General features: G+C 31.8%; 5 protein-coding genes and 1 long non-coding RNA gene across 12 annotated transcripts; 3 read left to right on the plus strand and 3 right to left on the minus strand.

The window, feature by feature from the left end:
* The first annotated feature begins 63 nt into the window (after positions 1–63).
* LOC117211956 (pro-resilin-like) lies at positions 64–1,887 on the plus strand. The gene is made up of 3 exons (XM_033456331.1): positions 64–909; positions 1,160–1,285; positions 1,573–1,887. The coding sequence occupies exons 1-3, from the start codon at positions 898–900 to the stop codon at positions 1,849–1,851; spliced, it is 417 nt and encodes a 138-aa protein (XP_033312222.1). The 5' UTR covers positions 64–897; the 3' UTR covers positions 1,852–1,887.
* Positions 1,888–1,975: 88 nt separating this feature from the next.
* Positions 1,976–4,608, minus strand: LOC117211955 (fructose-1,6-bisphosphatase 1). Its single transcript, XM_033456330.1, has 4 exons — positions 4,325–4,608; positions 2,672–3,136; positions 2,390–2,579; positions 1,976–2,272 (listed from the first exon to the last, which is right to left on the minus strand). Exons 1-4 carry the CDS (start codon positions 4,498–4,500, stop codon positions 2,084–2,086), a joined length of 1,020 nt encoding a protein of 339 aa, XP_033312221.1. The 5' UTR covers positions 4,501–4,608; the 3' UTR covers positions 1,976–2,083.
* A 2,045-nt stretch (positions 4,609–6,653) lies between these two features.
* LOC117211970 (ubiquitin-conjugating enzyme E2 T-like) lies at positions 6,654–7,865 on the plus strand. 4 transcript variants are annotated; one of them, XM_033456370.1, is made up of 2 exons: positions 6,654–6,801; positions 7,272–7,865. In XM_033456370.1, the coding sequence occupies exon 2, from the start codon at positions 7,280–7,282 to the stop codon at positions 7,745–7,747; it is 468 nt and encodes a 155-aa protein (XP_033312261.1). In that variant the 5' UTR covers positions 6,654–6,801; positions 7,272–7,279; the 3' UTR covers positions 7,748–7,865. The 4 variants fall into 4 exon arrangements, with proteins under 4 accessions (XP_033312261.1, XP_033312258.1, XP_033312260.1 ...); XM_033456367.1 differs by having other exon boundaries at positions 6,655–6,801; positions 7,210–7,865; XM_033456369.1 differs by lacking the exon at positions 6,654–6,801 and adding an exon at positions 6,826–6,978 and having other exon boundaries at positions 7,210–7,865.
* LOC117211971 lies at positions 7,806–9,139 on the minus strand. Its single transcript, XR_004488371.1, has 2 exons — positions 8,797–9,139; positions 7,806–8,718 (listed from the first exon to the last, which is right to left on the minus strand). It is a non-coding gene; the product is annotated as an uncharacterized LOC117211971 (long non-coding RNA).
* A 97-nt stretch (positions 9,140–9,236) lies between these two features.
* LOC117211989 (RNA-binding protein spenito) lies at positions 9,237–12,240 on the plus strand. The gene is made up of 2 exons (XM_033456405.1): positions 9,237–9,645; positions 9,887–12,240. Exons 1-2 carry the CDS (start codon positions 9,524–9,526, stop codon positions 12,075–12,077), a joined length of 2,313 nt encoding a protein of 770 aa, XP_033312296.1. The 5' UTR covers positions 9,237–9,523; the 3' UTR covers positions 12,078–12,240.
* Positions 12,241–16,583: 4,343 nt separating this feature from the next.
* Positions 16,584–22,010, minus strand: LOC117211988 (rho GDP-dissociation inhibitor 2). Of its 4 annotated transcripts, XM_033456404.1 has the most exons (9): positions 21,121–21,975; positions 20,819–21,055; positions 20,563–20,758; positions 20,176–20,482; positions 19,182–20,106; positions 18,974–19,092; positions 17,476–17,659; positions 17,170–17,394; positions 16,584–16,931 (listed from the first exon to the last, which is right to left on the minus strand). In XM_033456404.1, the coding sequence occupies exons 1-9, from the start codon at positions 21,821–21,823 to the stop codon at positions 16,732–16,734; spliced, it is 3,096 nt and encodes a 1,031-aa protein (XP_033312295.1). In that variant the 5' UTR covers positions 21,824–21,975; the 3' UTR covers positions 16,584–16,731. The 4 variants fall into 4 exon arrangements, 2 of the variants coding, with proteins under 2 accessions (XP_033312295.1, XP_033312294.1); XR_004488377.1 differs by lacking the exons at positions 16,584–16,931; positions 17,170–17,394 and having other exon boundaries at positions 17,558–17,622; positions 18,261–19,092; positions 20,819–21,046; positions 21,121–22,010; XR_004488376.1 differs by lacking the exons at positions 16,584–16,931; positions 17,170–17,394 and having other exon boundaries at positions 17,558–17,622; positions 18,261–19,092; positions 21,121–22,010.
* Positions 22,011–22,124: the final 114 nt, after the last annotated feature.

Below are 22,124 nucleotides of genomic sequence, written 5' to 3' on the forward strand. Positions count from 1 at the left end.
TCATTATTATTATTATTCTCATTATTATTATTATTATTATTATTATTATTATTATTATTATTATTATTATCATTATCATTATCATTATCATTATTATCATTATTATTGACACATATAATTACGTTTAACTCGGTTTTACGCGAATGCGCACAAGATTATCGAACGTGACTAAAGAAACCAGCAAGTTTTATATGCTCCTGTATGTATTAGATCCATCGGGTTAAATTAATAACCCGATAGGGAATCGAACGAGTTTCTCACCAGGTTTTCACTTTTATATGTATAGTGCATACGTATTGGACTTAAAAGACTGTCGCGCATTGTATAAACAGCGTTTGATATCACGATACGTATTCACAACGTGAAAAGCTTGTACCTACGTTATATCGTACGTGTAAAAGATACAAGGAAACTACGATAGATGTAAACAAAAAGTATACCGTGTAAGAAAAAGTCCTTGAATAACTTTCTTTCGTTTCTTTAATTCGTCAGCCCGAACTCATCGATCATGTTTAACCGCAGCATTGCGCCTCCGATCCGATTTCTACAACGATAAACATATTATTTATGTAACGAATTCTGATTTTAAAGAATCTTTCGCAAGCAGAAGGTAATTTGACTAATTCCATACCGAGAGTGGTGAAAATTTGAACGATTCAGGAACTGTTACGAGCGCATCAAATTAGCGATTACCGCTGTATAGCCGGATTGCCAATGCGGTTTTATTATTAACTACAATTATAGGCATGGATTCGTATTAAAGTTCCCCCAAATCGCCGTGATTTCATCTCCGTTTCGTCGCACCCGCACCTCGAACGTGCTATAAAATCCACCGGCTTCGTAACATTAAGCTATTTTATTTCAGCCAAGACACGCAGCACTCGTGCCAAGTTGCTAATGATTCCGAAGGTTTGTTCTTTGCGCGATTCATAATTCTCCTTACGAATTTCCTCTCTCCCGTCTTTTCTTTTCAACTATATCGCTGATAAAATAATAGAATCCATAGTCTTGCAACCATGATAAATACAACGTCGATCCCGTTGTAATAAAACACATTCGTCTCTGTAAATATATTTAAACGAATAACTCGCGATAGTTTTATCTTTGCTAATTATTTCAAAGAGCTGAAAGGCGTAAAACATTTTTTCCCCCTACATAGGCATTTCTCTTAACGATGACGTTGGTAGGAATTTTGAGCGAACCTCAAGGACCTGCCTATCTTCCGCCTACAGCGACTGGAGCGCGACCAGCTCCTGCTGCTGGTCATCCGGACGAATGGGCCGGTGTAAGTAGCACCAACGTTTCCTTTCTTCTCTTTCGCTCGAGTTCTTTTCACGAAAAAATTTGTTCTCTTTAATTTATCTCACCGATATTCGTAGTTTCGTATTTTTACATTCGTAATTTCGTACTACTAAAATTTACGCAATACGATAAAAATTTGCCTTATCGAATTATTATTATCACGCTCGTCGCGTAAAAGCATACCACGATAATTTCATCTACAGTCTGGATAAATACTTTTCTTTCCCCCGTCCCCCCCCCCCGCTCCACCATCTTTCTTCGTCTTCGCAGGATTCTGCGAATTACGAATTTTCGTACGAAGTGGAGGACGCAGTAGCTGGCTTAAACTTTGGCCACCACGAGTCACGAAAGGACAATGAAGCAACTGGAACTTATCACGTGCTATTGCCAGATGGTAGAACACAAATCGTCGACTACGTTGCCGACGGTGGTGGCTATCGGCCAATGGTACGATACGAGGGGACGGCAACTTATCCGGCTTCGGGATCTGCTCCAAGGACACAGGCTGCTACCGCAGGATCCACGAGTAACGAAGGATACAGATACTGAACAATTACATACATCAACGTTGCTTTTTCAAAGCAGGTAAACGTGGACATTCAACGAATGACAGAGTCAAAATTCGGCTAACGACACGACGTTCGTTGCACCAATAAGACAATGCAGCTCCAAATTTTGATTTCTAAAATACGTATACTTAGAACGTGTAGGCAAGTTTTATCTTACAATAAAAGCTCCGAAAACTATCTCTTCGTTCGACTACTCTCTTCCCCGCTGTACACTATTTTTTGTGTTTTTTAATAAACTGTAAGACTTCTTGCACATCTTCCTGTGATCCCAAAAATATCGCGGATCTTTGGTGGATCTTCTCGGGCACGATCTCCAAAATATCAATCTCTCCGTTTGTTGCCATACCGCCGGCTTGTTTTACCAAGTACGCCATCGGAATACATTCGTACAAAAGGCGCAGCTACGAATAATAGTTTCGAAAATGATTATATGCAGCACATGCGTATATGTATTTATAACATAATATAATAAAGACAAATGTTAATAACGTCGAAGGAGAAATGTGGCTGTTTTATACCTTGCCGGTAGGATGAGTTTTCGTTGCCGGATAAAGAAATATTCCTCCATACTTTATCGTCCTGTGCACATCAGCAACCATAGAGCCCACATACCTTGCGCTGTATGGTTTCCCATTCTCAGGATATTTCTTCGAATGTATATATTCCTTGATGGCTGTGTCCCAGGTAGTCTCGTATCCTTCGTTGATGCTAAAATCATCGTTACCAGCCTTGTCGTGCATTACATACGCTACGATGCGTAAAACGCCATTATAAATAAATATAATAACAAAGCTAGATACCAGTAGATATTTCCTCTGGGAGGTATGCGTAGATCTTTTTCCGTCAAAATAAATTCTCCGATCGCTGGGTCGTAGGTAAAACCGTTGACTCCATGGCCAGTCGAGAGTACCATCATAGTTGCCGAACCATAGATCGCGTATCCAGCGGCGAGCAAATTTTTACCAGGTTGAAGAGCATTCGCCTCCATAGACGGTCTCGATTCGTTCGGTTTCTTAAAGATTGCGAATATAGAACCAATCGATACCAAACAATCGATATTGGATGATCCATCCAACGGATCGAAGCACACGATATATTTTCCGCTCGCTTCGGTTTCCACTTCGATCGCGTTCGTATTTTCTTCGCTTACGAGTACGCAGGTTGTGTAAGAGGATGTCAACATATTCACGAACATCTCGTTGCTCAATACATCCAACTTTTTCACGTCTTCCCCCTGGACGTTTTGAGTTCCGGCTATGCCATACCTGTTCGAATAAAGTGTCATTAAAAAGAGGAAAGTATAAAGATTAAGATTGGGACTAGGTGAAGCTTCTCTTCCTAAAAATGCTCGACTAATCGAGTGACTACATATTTCGTACGTGTACATACCGTGTAAATTCGTAAATTATAATATTTCATTATGAAACGACCGATTTGACGAATCGTAAATGAGGCGCGTAAAGCGTCTCGTCAGAATCTAGCGGCTGTGCGAATATTCCAACAAATAACGCTTATCGTTCATGAGTTTCAAGCTATTGAACAAAGCCAATGAACAAACGCAACACGATCGATTATTTGTCGATCGTCTTTGTTTCGTTATAAAATAATTATTACAACTATTGATCGATTACGATTATTAACTATTAGGTAACAACTATTCGTAATATGGATATTAGTTTTGCAGAAGGATTGAAAATTTCAAATCAGAAGATGATAATCAAGGAGAAATTTTCAATGCACCGTAAGAAAAGGAGACTTGTAGAAAAGAGCGAACAACTGGACGAATGGACGCTTCTTTAAATTAAGAATCTACGATCTATAAGATCAAACGATCGATATCACCGTCGATATTCAGATTTCTCAACAATGTATCGACCATATATACGTGTAAATAGGATGAATCGGAACACAGCGGCAAGTATACAGCGGGGGCCGATCCAGCGGACTAAAACGACAGTTCAAACTAAAAGTTGATACAAAGATATGGCCGATATGGCGATACTGTTTTCGAATTATAGCCACTTCATGACACTAGAACGTTACTTGGATCAACGATATCCTGGCAAACGGATAGAGTCGTTATTAATCCGTATTTAACTATTCGTCAAACGACTCACACGATCCATGATGCGACGCGTTCGCGCGCTTTCATCGAAACTGGACCTGCTCGCTTCGAGCAATCTCTCTCGTGGTAGGTAAGCAACCACCACAATACGAAACAAACTGTTGCTCGAAGACAAGATCATATCGGGCTTTGTATTAATCAATCTAGAGGATCTCCTACGTACAACGATATTGCGAATCCCTCTTCTATGATCCAACGCACCTAATCCAAGCCCTAGTTATTGTTCATATAGGAAACGTATTACTGTAACGTTATGAATTTATGCAAAAACATATTAGACTGGGAAAAATGATTGACAAATAAACATGTATATATAACAAATACTCACATATTGGCAATACCGGCTTTCCTAACTACCGAACTGACCGCTTTTACAGCAGTTTGTATGCTGTTGAGAAGCTGAGTTAAATCTCCCGTAGCGTCTTTTATTTTTCGTTGCTCGGACAGTACGAATCTCGTCAATGTCATGCAGTTAGAATCGAAAGAATCGCTCTTCGAAGTCATGTTTTGCAACTGCTAACTATAGCGTAACTTCTATCCGACGCCGTCTCAGTGAACAGACTGCGGCAAATCTGTTTACGCGTAGTCTTATATAAACTCGTGTAAACTGGTCTATATAAATCCGTGCAACTTCTTGATATTAACTTATCTCTATAGCGAAAGCAGTCGGACGAAATGTAACAACATTAAATTTGCGTTATAACTCATTTGAAAGCAATCTCAATTTGATAATAATTCTTCCATTTTCTTCTCTGTTCTAAAAGTAGAACGATTTCCGTCTCGAACTATTGAGAACATTACTTTCTATCTTAAAGTGTCTAACAATCTCCAAGTGACTACAACAAACAGCGATTACTAGACTACAGATTTTTATGTAAATTCCCATGTTTAAGAATATAATTGAAAGAATAAGACGTTGCTGTTAAAAATTGTTTCGCACATCAAGTATTATAGAGAGCACCTATACCTTGGATATTTCATATATTTTTTCGTATCGTCTGCATTCTATGCAACTTGTACTTTCGCATAAAACTCCAAATGAATGTATAAATATCTGCGGTCCAATGATTACAGATTACATTGTAACATAACATTACGGACAACGCTTGATGCATAATTATTTACAGCGTTATCAGCTTATATGACAATAATATTCTCAATGATAAATTGTGCAAGGGTTATCGACGCTGCCAATGTTCTAAAGTTAACGCTCGTAACCGATAATATATTTGAATGTAATACGAGTGCTATCATAATGTATTATACAGGGTGTCTCGTTTTAATCGATCCACGCAAATATCTCCAAAACTATTGTATATTACTGCGTACCTGTGTACCTGTATATCATTCGAGGAAGCGTTTCAAATCAAACTCATATTGTTTCAAGGCGAACATTTTATCTCGGTGGCAATACCTTCGAGATTTCAAGGTGACATTTTTTTTTTTTTTTTTAATAGAACTACACATTTTTCTTATACGCCATTCGATGCAGCTTTCAATTCTCGACAGAAAAGTACCAAGGCACTTTAAAAGGGTCGACAGATGATTAATTCAAATGACATTTTATCTTCAATCTTGTAGAACTGATCATACAAGGAAAAAAACAAGGAAAGATATAAGACAAGGATTTTATGCTTATGTTTCCTTGTCTTTCGTACACTCGATTTGCTGAAATTAACATTGAAATATCCCTTAAACCAAGCATTTTCGCATACTCGTCAGACAAAATAGTTTAATACTTTTTTGTAGGCAGTTGAAAGATGTATCGAACGGTGTATAAAAATGTGTATAATTCCATTTAAAAAACAAAGGATAAACTTCGGTATTTCGAAAACCCCTCCACCTAGACCAATCTGGCAGTCATCGTGAGACGTCCCTCTTCAGAATTAACATTGCTCCGTTTTCGTCTGCATAATGAACTTGCCGGACCTCAGGCACAATTTTGTATATACGTATGTAATAAAATAATGTTATGTAAATAACCAATACGTAGAAACTCAAACGCAACTTTTTTACTTTTTTATTTTCGTCTTACTCTACCTGGTACTTATAGACGAACCCCTTAAATATTTTGTCAAATCTCTCTCTCTCTCTCTCTCTCTATATATATATATATATATATATATATATATATATATATTTCTTCTGTTACTTTGAATATGCATATATGATATTATAAATATCCACAATTACATAATATTTATACATTATCCATACGTAATTATTAAAGAAATGATGTATAGATTCAAATCACTTTCTCTAAACAAACATTATTTACGTTCCATCTACACATCCGTTATAACATTAAAACCGAATTCCCTATACATACTGACAAGTGATGCTATCACCGTATTTCGTATTTAAAGATGGTTTAATTTAATGCAATATCCATTTTTATATATATATACAATTATATATATACAAAAATTGAATATACACGTGAATAAAAATTAATTTGTAAACACTCCAAATATTGCTTAATAGTCGCTAGTGAATAATAATTTTTAGGGATATTTTATATCACTGAAAAAAATCTGCTAAACGGTATAAGTATATTTAATTAAACGACACAGCTATATTTTCGACATTTCACTTTCCACCTAATCTTCGGGAAAATATATATGTACTATTTTATAACATCTCAGATTTTCCCCTAGATTTTGACTACGTAACTTTATTTACCTTTTCCAGCTGGATCTGTTAGACCAAGTACTCGCAATATTTGAAAGATACATCTATTTACAACTAGTTTGAAAACAATTCAACGTTCATAATTTTTAAGCAAAAGTTATGTTACATTAACAGGTAACTTTATGAAAAATTAGTACGATATAATTATATCTAAAGCAATCGGAAGACAAAATTTGAATTTAACTTGAACGGGTAAAGAGTATGTGCAAGTAGAATGTATTAAGTCAATATATAAAATAACGAAGTAATGATAAAAAATTGGGCAAAAGGTACAAATAATAATTGATTCAGGTACATACAATTAATTTATTCGTTATTCAGAGAAATGTAATTTTGAAAAAAGAAGGGAAGCATTGTCGATTAATTATAATAATACTATCAATACAAGAAACGAAAAGGTCATTCGACAATTGAAAATTCTATTTGTGTAATATTTACGTATTACAATTATAAATAAACAACAATTATATAATAATAGTTTTATTTAAAATTAATGTTATATTGTCTCTTTTGTTTGTTTAGATTAAATTATATTTAGCTTATTGTTTAACTTACATTCAGAGATCTGCTTATTCCTATTAATGGTGGCATAATGCAGAAATCTATCAGATTAAAACGTGAATTTGAAAAACTTTGTCAAAATCCTGTCGAAGGTGTTTCTTGTTATCCACGGTCTGAAAATTTTGAAAACCTTGTTGCAACAATTATTGGACCAATTGGAAGCCCATATAGTGGACACGTTTTTCAATTGTCCATAGATATTTCTGAACAATATCCATTTGAACCTCCAAGGATTACATTTCAAACACCTATTTATCATCCAAATATTGATAATAATGGCCGAATTTGTATGGATCTTTTAAACATGCCACCAAAAGGTAACTGGAATCCAACTATCGGAATAAAAAATCTTCTGGATGCTGTAAAATGTCTATTGGGAAATCCAAACCCTGATGATCCTTTAATGCCAGACATAGCGCAAGAATATAAATTTAACAGACAAGAGTTCGACAGAAAAGTACAACAGTTTATGATAGAAAGAAAAAATAAACTGTTATAATTAATCATAACTATAATTAATCGATACCTATTTCCATTTCTTATGTAATTCAAGCGTGTTACAAATGTATATAATATATTTATTACCTTTCTCTTTTTATAAAGGCGTAAGAAATTGACCATGTTTTCTTTATGTACTTCTCATATATTTAATACAATTCCCTTATTTGTCATGTCATCTTCTACATTTTCTTGAAAACTTTTATGTTGGGCTTTTCCGAACCTTTTATAAATATACACAGAATGTATAAATATTATGTATAAAGATCGATACAACTTCAGCTCGGTGGACATTTGTAAGGAACGTTCAGTGAAAAATTGTCCTGCAGCTTGAATTTTAAGGTAAAATCTTTTTGCTTTCATTGTATTTCGTCCATCACTGTATAGAAAAACTTTTCAAACAAATATTGAATGGAACTGAAGGAGGTACTATTTGATGTTATTAGCTTTTCTTTAGAAGTGGAGATGTAAACCATGTAAACTATATTTTTTTAAAATGCAATAACATTTCTTAATGATGTGCCGATCGATGCACCTCATCTTCCACTGGTGATCTTTACGCATAATTTTTATACACCCTTTACAATTAATAGATCATAGTTTACAAATCATTCTTACAGAACTTTCTACTTGCAGAGTTCCAAAATGAAAACAAAATGCTTAAGAATATTTCTTATTCGGAAGTCTTTAATAATTCAATAATAATCTTAGCAAAACTAAGTCAGATTAGATTCATATAAAACCTATACAGAATTAGCAATAATATATAGATGAATTGATGCACAACTATAATAATATTTTCATACTGTCAGAAATTATTATCAAACGACCTTAAATAATCTCGCACCTTTCACATATTTTTAAGGACAATTACGTCAAAATATATTTACTTAGAATGTAAAACAATTATATCATATATTTTATTAATCTTTTTTTTATTTATAGCGCATTAAAATGTGTTATATATTGTACCTGAAAACATTCAAATGTACGGATAATGCAATAAATTACTTACTACTTATAGCATTAACATTTATGAAAAAGAATTACCCCTTAAACGAGTAAAAATCTTTTTTCAAATTCGAAACTATAACATCTTTATAACGATATAGATACGCGATTTGAATTCATTTATTTCTACTTATTTCCAAAATAAAATAGAATAGAAAAAAATAAAATTATCTATTCCATATTTTATACAACCAATCAAATTTCTTATAGAATGCACTCTCTCGTGAAATAGTAAAACTACTGATATGTTTGGAATGCCCTCTAGAAAGAAAAGCGCGTAGCTGTATCTTCAATACATGTTGAGCGGATCATCTCGTTTCGTCGACGGAAACGTACTACTTGCACATCAATTTGCGAATCAATAGTTTTTACATGCAAGTAGTAGCATATATATATATATATATATATATATATATATATATATATATATATATATATAGAAACAGAGAAAGAGAGAGAGAGAGAGAGAGAGAGAAATCAAAACAAATATAATTTGGAAAGAATAAACCGAGTTAAAAGAGATTAAGAGATTTGAAGAAATGCAGAGCTTAAATATTTGATTAAATTTCTATGGAATTCCTTTTAGCTTACTAGGAAATTCCGGAAGTTAAGTAAGGAAAGAGGAAAGTCGCCATTTTGTGCTCATTGAGGAGGATAAAGACTTCGTGAATGACGGCTTGATTCAAGCCGAGTAATCTTTGTGTAATTATTGTTCCTTTGTTTTTCCTTCGCCATTTGTTCGGCTCTGCCGTGTTAAACAGCGTTGATGATTGGGATTCCGCGTGACGATCGACATAAGATCACGGTTAAAATCCGCAACAATATGAAAAGGAGCTCTAGTCGTGACACTCCTCCGCGCGTCAAGAGAAGTAGATCATCGATGGGACGGTAAAAATTTTTCATAATATACTAAACTCTATTTTTAGAAATTTATACGAAGTGTGTATTATTTTACTTTATATTTCTTTACTAGAATAGATACTTAGATATATAGACTTAGAGATGGTATATAACATTACCTAGAGGTAACAAGTACATATGTATATAGTAAATCGTTGAAATTTTTTGTTTTTTACGATATAACAAAAAGTATTTCAGTTATAATAGAACTGTTTTAATTAATTTGCAGATATGATGATTCCAGTGATGAGCGAATAACTCCTGAAAGAATTCGTCGACGTAGTAGAGGTGCAAGAAGTCCCAGTCCTCCAACGCGTGCCTCCTCTCATGCTCGTTACGTAGAATCAAGCTCCCATAGAGATGATTATTTAAGAGCACCCAGAGAATTACCACCAGAGCGTCCATATAGTTATAAAGTGCTTTGTATCAGTTCAATTCACCCAAAAGCAAGTGACGAAGTGATAAAAGATACTCTTTATAGAGAATATAAGAAGTTCGGAGATTTTTCTATTAGAATTTCTCATGAATTAGATGAACGTGTCGCATATGTTTGCTTCAGAAGTTCAGAAGATGCTAGAGATGCAAAGCATGCAAAACCAAGAATCATTATGTATGACAAGGTAGCACTTGTTGAACCAGTTTATGAAAGACCTGATACCTACCGTCGTCCAAGATCGATCACGCCCCCTGATTATGAAAGATACTATGCCAGAAGTCCTGGTCCAACAGATAGACATAGACCTTTAGAAAGATATGAAAGAGTTTATGGACCTCCAGTTGGTTTGCCTCCACCGCACAGAGAAATGAGGCGGGAAGCAATCCCTCCTCCTCATCATGAATTTGTTCGACCACCAATTCATCATGGCCCACCCCATGTTCATCCTGGTCCACCTCACCATTATGGTCCTCCAAGGCATATGATGATTCGACATCCAGTTCATGGATTTGAACGCGTGGAGAATAAAAAAGATAAATTTCCCAATTATTTACATCATGTTTCTCCAGAAGATGACCCACTAGCGACAAGAACACTTTTCGCAGGGAACTTAGAGATCAACATTACAGAAGACGAATTAAGACGTATCTTTAGTAAATATGGAATTGTTGATGATATTGATATTAAAAGACCTCCGCCAGGTACAGGAAATGCTTATGCTTTTGTCAGATTTCAGACATTGGATATGGCACATAGATGTAAAGTTGAACTCTCTGGACAATATATAGGAAAATTCCAATGTAAAATTGGATATGGGAAAGCTACACCTACCACAAGAATTTGGGTTGGTGGTTTAGGACCATGGACTTCTGTACCACAGCTAGAAAGAGAATTTGATCGATTTGGGGCAATAAAAAAGATTGATTATATCAAAGGCGATAGTAATGCTTATATCTTATATGATTCAATTGATGCAGCACAGGCTGCTGTAAAAGAAATGAGAGGATTTCCTCTAGGTGGTCCAGATAGGAGGCTGAGAGTCGATTTTGCAGATGTGACTCCTGGATTTGGATATAAACCAAGACCCTACCCAGAAGAAAGTGGAGAGTTTAGACCAAGACCAGTAGATTATGAACCTCCTTACGATCCTTACGGGCCAGATAGTGATTTTGGTTATGGACCAAGAGGATTCCGAGGTAGGGGATCTGCACCTTGGCATGAAAGAAGGGGCGGAGGAAGAGGGGGTTATCGCGGGACTTATCCAGAAAATTATATGAGAGAAGAAGCCGATTGGTCTAGCCGCAGACCGCCTCCAGAATTAGAGTATGAAACACCAAGAAGCTTACGTCGATCTTTATCGAGAGAACCTGGTGTAGATAGATCAAGATCAAGATCTCCTCGTAGAAGGCAAATTGACTCTGATTCCGATTCAGAGAATACTCGTAGTGGAATGCTGTCTACTTCTCGAACATTGCCTGAAGTGGCAAGGAAATCAATAGCAATATGGCAAGGAGCACTAATCTTAAAGAATTCTCTATTTCCAGCTAAGTTCCATTTAACTGATGGTGACACAGAAATAATCGAGGCCTTGATGAAAGATGAAGATGGAAAACATATGTTGAGAATTACACAAAGATTACGTTTGGATCAACCAAAATTAGATGATGTGTCAAAGAGAATTCAAACTTCTAGTTCACATGCTATTTTCCTAGGACTGGCTGGTTCAAGTACAGTTATATCTACAGATGATGCTAATGTTCAAACCAGGCCCTTACGCAACTTAGTATCATATTTAAAACAAAAGGAAGCAGCTGGTGTCATTTCATTGCTTAACAAAGATACAGAGGGAACTGGGGTGCTTTATGCATTTCCACCTTGTACATTCTCTACAGAACTATTAAAACGAACCTGTCCAAGCCTCAGTGAAGAGGGACTTAAGGAGGATCATCTGGTAATCGTCGTTGTTAAGGGGGGTAGTGCTTAAGTTTCCTCGATGATCACAAACTAGAATGGATACATGTATATACTGGCTGGAGTGTTTAGTACCATTTCTCATATTAAAAATGAGTTACAGTCTTTTAAAGAAATACTTTATATTTGAAATGTGCAAAATTTTAGAAAACTTATAATATGAATCTGTCTTATGATCTCTGTTCTCATAAATCACCACATTTGCATCGACAAAAAATATTTGTTAAAAATTGTACATTATATAATATAGATGGAAATTTTGTATTAAAAAAAAAAAAAAAAAAAAAAATGAGGGAGAAGAAAAGCTTAAACAAAAGGTATCGAAACAAAGTATCAAAAATATTCAGAGTAAACATACATGATATAAATTTTTTAAATAAGTAATTTTATTAATAAATGTTATGTAAAATGATACATACGATAGTTTGGATTGTGAAAGAAATTTCAAAATATAAATTCAGGTATCTATTACATTATAAGAAAATATTAGATCAATTAGATCAATGTAAACAATTCCTTTCGTACTCTTTTTCTTTTAATTATGAATGTTTAGGGACATCGAAAGGTTACTAGACGTACAAGCCTGTATATGCATAAAAAGAAATGAAATTATTATGAATCTGAATTGCAAGGAAAATTTTAGTTATATTAATAACAATATTAAAGTAATAATAATGGTAACAATTCTATACAGAATGTTATTTCAATTTTCAATCAAATATATTGATTAATTTTTATTACAATATTTTCAGCTATTACGTATATATGTACTCTTAATTTTTCTTTTTATTTAGAAAAGTATTCATAGTGTTTAACATTAAAGCAATTCAGAGTTCATTAAGTTCTGAGGAAACGCTTAATTAAGTTATTTTAATTATCATAAATAATTCGTAAGAGACATAGATTTAATTTGTATTATAATCGTATAATCTGCGCATATATATATATATATACACACACACACACACATACATCTACACGCGCGCGCGCGCGCGCGCGCGTGCACACACACACACATACAGTTCTTTCATATTCAAGCGAAATCTTTTAAAAAATATTTTGTTTTCAAAATTTCATGATGAATCTTCTTTTACAATACGAATCTTAATGAGGATAAAGGTGAAATATGAAAGGTCTGGTTGAAGCTATATTTGATACAGTAATTAAGTCTAGTTAATTGTAAAGCTGCATTTTATGACTATGTAGAATTATCCGTGTGATATATACATCCAACACTTATGTAAGTGAATTGTGCGAACGTGTTTTGAAAAGTGAACTTAATGAAAGTGAAAGGACAGTATCCCTAAATAGCTCTATGTGCTTTTCTTCCAGTGAAACAGGACAGAATCTAAAAAGACAGTGTTTGGTGATGAATATTTGAAAAGCATAGAAGAAAAAAAGCAGAACGTGTACAGTGAAATGTAAAAAAAAAAAAAAAAATAATAATCCAAGTGTTTGTGCTTGGCGACCAACACTGTGACGCTCTTTTAAAGTACTATTTTAAAAGTGCGTTATAGCATGGCGCAACCAAAGGTGCAGTGGTTAAATAATACTATAGTGTCGGAACAACAAATAGATGACTATTACGCTGAGTCAATGCGTTCATTATTCCTACTTTACCTACCAAAGTTTCAGTGGCGTCAAATGAAAGTAAAGATTGTTGCATTAGAAATGTAAATGATTCTTAACGGGAAGAATGCATTAATAATTTCAGTGGCATTTAAAGATGTAACGACCTATCTAATAGGGAATGAAAATTTTACAAGAAGAAATACTTAGTTAGTTTCAGTGGTATCAAAAGAAAACAATCATTACGTAGGAAAGTTTTAATTATATTGCTTTAAAAAAAAAAAAAAAAAAAAAAAAGAAAGAGAAAAAGAGAGAGAGAGAGAGAGAAAAGAAAAAAAAAGAAAGGGAGATGCATGCTGTGACTTAACTTGGTCGTATGGGTTGAACACAAGTTTTCTCGTGAAGTTGATCGTGAATTTGGTGGTGTGATTTTCTTTGTTTTGTCAAGAAGATCTTTCTCATCTTGCTTAGACCAATTGTGTAATTAGTGTTGTCTGTGGTCTGTGGCCATTTTCGGTTCTCCTAATTTTCAAAAAGTAACAAGCATTGAAGGAAAGAATAGCATTTCCATGTCTCGAATAAAATAAAAACAGTCGTGCCAAATGTAAAAGTGAAAAATGGTCGGTGTCGTTTCAAAGTGTTCCTTTTTAAATTTTAAATTCAGAAATTTTGTAAAAAAAAATCCATTAACATTAAAGAAAGATTTGTTTCAGAACAACCACAACGAAAGGATAGAAGGATAGAAGAATTCATCTTTACTCCAATGTATTTGATACATTATACAAATAAATTATTTAAATTGGCAAATACTTCAAAGTGCAATTCTTTTAATACTGATGAGACACATAAAATAAATTATACGCAATAACCTCTCACCTATCATTCAGGCAAAAATATTAGTATAGTACCATCTAATGGTGGAAGAAAAAATTGATTCATAGTAGTAAGAAATTTACATTTCACGGATTGATTTATGATATACTAAAATCGTAAAATTTCATTGCTTTCATTATATTTGCTACTATAGTTTATAATTAAACTTTGCTCAATTTTTTATTTCCAAAAACTGACCATAATTATTGAAGATTAAAGTCAATATTTATAAACATATTACACATGTATATATATATATAAAAAAATCAGTTAGATTATTTTATCTTAGGTTATATGATTATCAACTCAAAGGAAGTTACATATATATAGTTAACAAAATAGAATATAAATAAATCAATGACCTTTTATTTTTATACATAAAACTAGCATTAATTAAGAAAACCTGTTTTTGGTACATGGAAAGTCACATTTAGAAAATCTGATATCAGATTACTTCACAAAATACATAATTGCAAGGACGATTATTTTTTACTAACATGTATATTTATTACATTCTCGCACTTATAGACAAAACATAATTATTTTTCAATACAAAAATGTTACATGGTCATTGTAAATGAATCGAAATTTTTATTTTTCAAATTTTTTTAAAATATTAATCGAAAGATGTTACGATCTATACATTTATGGACATTCTAAATATTTAACATCATAAAATCATCACATTAGTTTATTATAACAAAATATCTTTTGCCATGCTTTATTTAAATAAAATATATATTAATTGAATATAGTAAAAATATAACAAAAGCGGAGCATAAAATAATAATTGCAAACAATTTACTAACATTTATTTTTACTGCAGCTAGTTACGGTTTTATTGTGTATGTAGTATAACCTTAAAATTATAGGTTAACATGTGTCCAGCTTTAGAATCACGAACAGTGTTAAATACATTTTCGGTGCATTCTTAAATAGAATCAACTTTTGAACTTTTAAAATTGTTTTGTTTTTCATTTCTTTTTTAATATTTTACTGCTGTGTGACATTATTAGCGTGGTACTGTTAATGAATAAAGTAGAGAAGCAATTCTAATAAACTATTATTTCTAAAATGTAGAAAAAAAAAATGAATAATATATTAAAATAACACTTTTTAATAACAAACTTTTAGTCCCTCTAGTTGAAACTTGATATTGTTCTACACATAGGGACTCGCGTTAAATGCATACACTATTACACATCATGCACAGCAAAGAAAATCAGCAAAAAAATAATTTCTGCTTGTAACTTGCCTTTTCTAAGCTGTAACTGAGAAGCAATTTATATTTTTATTTTTATTGCAGTTTGGAATTACAATTGCAATACATATTGCAATTTCTATTAATGTACATTATAAAACTGTTTCTAAAAAAATTGTTTTATAAAACAATTATTATTTCATATTGTAAATCTTATTAAAACAAAAAAATTAATTAATAGTTTAAATTTGACGCACGGAGGACTATAAAAATGTCGTATTATGTGGGAAATTTTTCCATATTTCAAAACAATTTAAGTCTAATACGATATAATAAAAAGTAATAATGTATATATGTATATGACATAAAGAAATATTTGAAGCGCACCATTTAAATTTTCTACATTAATAATGTGTGTATATTAATTTGATATATATTTATATTCTTGAACTTTAAGATATTTCCAAGCTTTGAATACTAAAACACAAAGTATTTGAAATAATAGCATGTTTTTGTCATTCAACCGTTAGTTAAAATGTACTATTGAGGGGTTTGAATCAAGACAGTAAACTTTAGCAAAATGTGTTAACAATATAATACTAAAGAATCTTACACTGATCTTAATTGGAAACATTAAGAGGAATATATGAATAACCGCAATATAAAGGCAATTAAATACTGACTGATATACACAATTTAAATGATTATAAAATAGTACCTACGTGATTCACTATGTATGTGTATACATACATATACATATGTTTATGTAAATATATATACACATATACATATCTTAGTATGTGCGTTTATGTATGCATATATTCATGTACTGAATTGTTCACTTTTAAGGTTTACAATTTAGGAAAAGTATCTAAATAAATATCAATGTTACTCTTTCTCTTATTACTTAAAAAATACAGTTATGGCATCGCAGTATGACTGAATATCTATAAAAATTAGAGTCCCTTTTGGCATTTTTATTTTAATTGCGATCGTTGTAGGGCTTCCCATTATAAAAGGGAGCTTACTCTTTCCAGTCTTTCTTAATTTCAAATGACCATTCCCACTTTAGGTGTTCGTGTTTGTCATCATCAGTAAACAAAGAGCTTACACTATAAGAACCACGTGCCATTACTCCAGCTGGTGCATCCTCCGTTGGTGTTGTATATGATTGAATTTCCGTTTTTGGAGGATAAGAACCCACCATATGCATCATCTTATCCACTGAAAGGATAACAAGGCAAATGAATATTAAACATGTTAAGCCATACATACGGTACTGTCAATACTTTGTTTTAAAAATACCTGTGACACCTAAAGCAGAAAGCATTGAACAAAAATGAAATATAATGGTTTAATATTAATTTAGTAATTTAAATTAGACATAATTAAAAATTTTAAGTTAGCAATAAAAAAGAAAGTTAAGATATAACTAATATTTTATCATTAATGAAAATTTTACCTGGCATTCCAAGACGATAAGTTTTTTGAACATATTTTAGGCCGTGCACAATTTCACGTTGAACAATAAAGTCAATCCTGATTCTGTAGCTAACACCTTCTTTTATTACAAATGTCTGTTTCTTTAACTGAGAAAGGTCACCTGTTAAATCTAATTCCATATCTGGCCGATCTGCTACGCACAGCGCTAACTTCTTTACTATTACTTTCCTGGGATCATTTGGATCTATAAAATTTTAGAGCATCATACCTTTCATTTATCTTCTCTTTTAGGTAATTTATTTTAAATATTTAATGAAATGCGCACCTACAACAACACCTCCAGACTTTGCTTCTCCCAAAAGAGTTTCTTTATATTTGCGTAAACTTTCATCTTCTTTATCTGTTTCTAGGATTTGTTCTATTGTTTTTTCTGGTGGGGGTTTATAGTTAGATTCCACTTCTAATTCTTCTTCTACGGAGTCAATGTGATCGGTATTAGGTTCTGACATGTTTACTGTGACAAAAACATATTTTATTAATAGCTTAAATACTATAAACTTAAATATTATAAGTCACATGAGAATATTCCAAGTATTTTATGAGAAATTTTACATCACGGATCCTGATAAATATTTCACTTATTTGACAACAGAACTTCACAGGCTAAGCGGTTACTGGATTATGAGAATAATGGAAAAGTTGGTTACTAATCTTGTTTAATAATTGATCGGTAATGAATCTGATACTTCTAACAGCAATAAACGTAACATTGCATTTAATCATTAACCAATTTTTGAAATTCGAACATCAGTGCAGATATATATTTATGACGTACAGATATAACCATATAGATATGCTTCTACAGAATATTTTTAGATGATTCAAATTAAAAATTCAGTACAAATTATTCATGTTATGTATTTCTTCAATATTTTTATATTACTAAGAAATATTAAGTAATTATTCGATTATAAAATAAATGTGTGAATTATTGAGATAAGAAAATGACAGAAAGATAAAAAATGTTTGAACAGACTTACGAACGAAAAAAAAATTCATAAAAAGTACTTTTCAACTAGAAGAAATATAATGTTCAAATAGTACGCTTACCACAATTATAAAATAATAAGATGAAGCTTGAAATGAAAACTTGGACAGAATTATTGGCAATTTCTTAATCCTGTTTGCCACCCCTTTGTGATTCGCCTCTGAAAGCGGAAGACATGGACAATATGGCGACTTCAAAAGGGCGGGTACTTCCTGTTTTAATACTTTTTTAAGGTTAACTTTTCCTTGCATAGGTTCCTGTATTATTTCTTGTCCAAAAAGGAATAGTTTATTTATATTATCATCTTATGAGATCGTTCGATTTAGTTAATATGTATGTTTATTTTAATCTCTTGGTCATTTAAATATATTACAAATTTCCTAAATTGTGTATGTCCGTATATTCTTTAAATCTATAGATCGTCTTCCCACGTTTTTATATATACATATTCATTTTTGGACATTAATTTATTGAAAAAAATAAAGAAGTAGATTCTTTGTGGGTATTTGTATCAAACAGTTGTTATATTTTCACGTTAATTGTTAAAAAAAATTGCCAGAAATTAAGATAACCTTGAAATGAGACGATATTTTAAATTCTGCTTATGAAATTTATTTTGAATAAATTAATTAATTTTTGTTTACAATAAATATACACATACATTATACAAGAAATATTGTCACTGAATAGAATATCACTCGTACATAATAACTATCAATTTTACTCATTGGTTAATAGAAATTGACGGTCATCAATTTTATTTATTGGTTAAAATAAATTGACAGTGTTCTATTAATGTTTCCATATCCTTTCGATTTCTAAAATTTGTCTTACATTTCTGAAGTTTCTGATATAATAATTCTGGATGCACTTTGGCTAATTCCTTTAATTTATCTAAAAGATAAGTACTTTATATATGACAATTATATTACAATTTACATAAATATTATATTAAAATGCACTCTTAATTTAAACGTTATTACCTAATGCAATATTTTGAAATTTGCTGTCTGGATCATCCAAATATATTATAATTGTGGTATACAAAGTATCTACATGTCCTTTATTAAACTGTATGTCATAATCCTTTGGTATTGCGCTCCAAACTTCTGTTAGAGCTTCTAATGATATTACTCTAACATCATCACATCCGTCATCAAGTCTTTTCAAAAGTATTGGATATATTTTATGTATGTATTCTTCCGCGAGGTGATCAAACTGCTTCCGGATACACATTATTAAATACATAGCTTGCAAAGAATAAAATCTACTTGTTTTAGAATTATCATCTGCAAGACTAATTAAAACAGGAATTATTTGATCAAATATTAAACAAATATTTTCTTCGCCATGATTTGTAATTCTCTCCATAACAGAGTCTTTCTCATATTTATTTAAAAACGAACATAAACAAGTTACTGCAGCAGTACGTATAGCTTCAGCAGTTCTTCCTGCTGTCCAAATCAATCCAGGAAGTATACAATCTTTCAAAAATTGACTAGAAAATTTCATATCCATAATCTCATTTGAAGATCCTTGATTAAAATATTCTGATAATAAAATAAAATGTTTCAGTCTCAATTCAGGATCTGCATCATCCGTCAGAGTTTGTTTTAAAACTGGTAAAATAATGTTCATATTATAAGCAAAAATTTGCTTAGCATAAGTTAAACATGCACAAAAAATTTGAGATTCTGGATCATGAATTGACCATGATTTATAGTCAGAAAATGTTGAAAATAATTCGCCAATGTATTTATGATATAACTCTTCAACATTATCAAGTGAATTAATGCTAGCAAGTATACTTAGTAATTCTTGTGCTTTCAAATTTATCAAATTTTCTTGTGTCATAGACAAAACAGTGAATATTATTATAAATAATTCCTTTGATATAAGTTTGCAATCCTAAAATTTGTTTAATATATTAGCGCAAGAAATAATAAAATTAACGATGTAGATATTTATAAAACAAACCATTTTGCATACTAAAAGTAAAGAAGAACAACAAGAAAGTATTTCTTTTTGATATGCTCCTTTTTTACTTTGACAGATACGTGATTGTTGTAAGAATTTTCCAATATCTTCCAATAATGGAAGAAGCATACACTGTTCACTACCTTTTAAAACTGCAGAAAATACTTTTAAATGACCTACAGATGGAGTGTCTTCAATAGTAGGGATTATCAAATGACAATAGATTTTTGGAGATACAAAATATCCTAAATATTCTGCAGCTCTTTCTACATTTTCTACAACTCTGTTATCTTCATCATTACAAGCTCTAATAAATAATTATTAGTCAACAGTATGATTAGTTAAAGATTAATTTGATAATGCATATTTTAATACTAATACATTTACCGATACATAGGAGGCAAGAGTTTTCCAATATGCTGTATTATATCTTCTTCTATGTTTAAAATAAATACACAAAGTAATTGTGCAGATCGTACTCGTATGTCTGCAATCCAATCTCCTAATTCCAAACAAATTCCATTTATCAATTTACTGAAGCATTGTTGTGCTATTACACGGCATCCTAAGTTTGGTCTAATAACTGCAAGAGATTTATAACGACATAAATAATATTTTATAGCAATTTGTTAACTAAACATACCATTAGGGTAATGATGACGATCTTTGGTAAGAAAATCCAGTTTGTTTTTCAATTTTTCATCATTCTGGTTTTCTTCTACATACAATTGTCCCGCAGCATCCCAAAAGTTGCCAGCTTTTTGTCTAATTTCTTCTAATTCATCATGTAGACCCGTTAATAGTAGTGGAAGAATTTTATGCCACCAGTTATATCGATCTTTTAGGTTTAGATGCCAATAACCTGCTACTTCTATTACAGCTATGAAACAGTACAATGATATTAAATATAATTTGTTTAAATAAAGAATAAAAATAATGAAATACCTTTTCTAACAAGACCATTCTGATCAAACAACCTTTCTGCCATTGGCGTAGCTACTTCTTCTATAGACTTACTATTTCCATATTGGATTAAATCTCCTATTGTTTTAACAGAAGCGATTCTAATTCTATGATGTTGGTGTGTAAAGTTATTTAGAATTGGTTTTACAAAGTTTTGCGATTGTGCGTAGAAATATCTTGACAAATTCTTTGCAAATTCAGATACACAATCACAGCTTTCTCTTTTAACAAGTGGATAATTGTCTGCTAGACTTTGTACTAAGATTTTTGTTAAATCATCAATGTATAATGCTAATAAGTTTTCGTATTTCAGTATTATTATTTTTAATAACGTAATACACTTCAGTCGAACTTCTTCTGAAGTCTCTATTTGCTCAGAAGAACCTAATCTTTTGGATAAAATTGGGAGTAAATACATAATATACTTATCATTCGGTGCTAAATTAATTATAAATAACTTGATAATCTCCAGCGTTCGATCACGACATTCTTCTACAGAATCATTTAAAATTCTCAACAGATATTTATTTATAATATCCCATAATTTTACGGTTTCATTCTCAGATTGCTGTAATTCTAACAATGTGAAAACTTCCTTCAAACCTTGTATCCGTCGCTTTTTTACTTCCGATTGTAACATAACACAAATTCTAGTAAATTCATTATTTGCAGTTTCCACAGACATTCTGACAAAGCTTAAAATATTTTTAAAATTTCAAACAATTTAGAAGCTGCGGATTTTGAAGCTATAGTTGATCTATTGTCATAGCAACATTTTTATTGATCCATTTGTTTTAATTCGAATGTGTTCACCAATTATGTATATAATAATTGCATTTAAATTAGTTAAAGGAAAGAAAAAGTGTTATTCTATTTTCTGTTAAATTTATATTATTATTTCATATATTAGCGTAATACGTATATTTATGATCCCCACATCTTCAAATGTAGTTATTGTTTGTTAGGTGAGCAGTAGTACAAATTTT

This window comes from Bombus bifarius, unplaced genomic scaffold (genome assembly GCF_011952205.1).
Source record: "Bombus bifarius isolate JDL3187 unplaced genomic scaffold, Bbif_JDL3187 scf7180000008265, whole genome shotgun sequence".
NCBI lineage: Eukaryota > Metazoa > Arthropoda > Insecta > Hymenoptera > Apidae > Bombus > Bombus bifarius.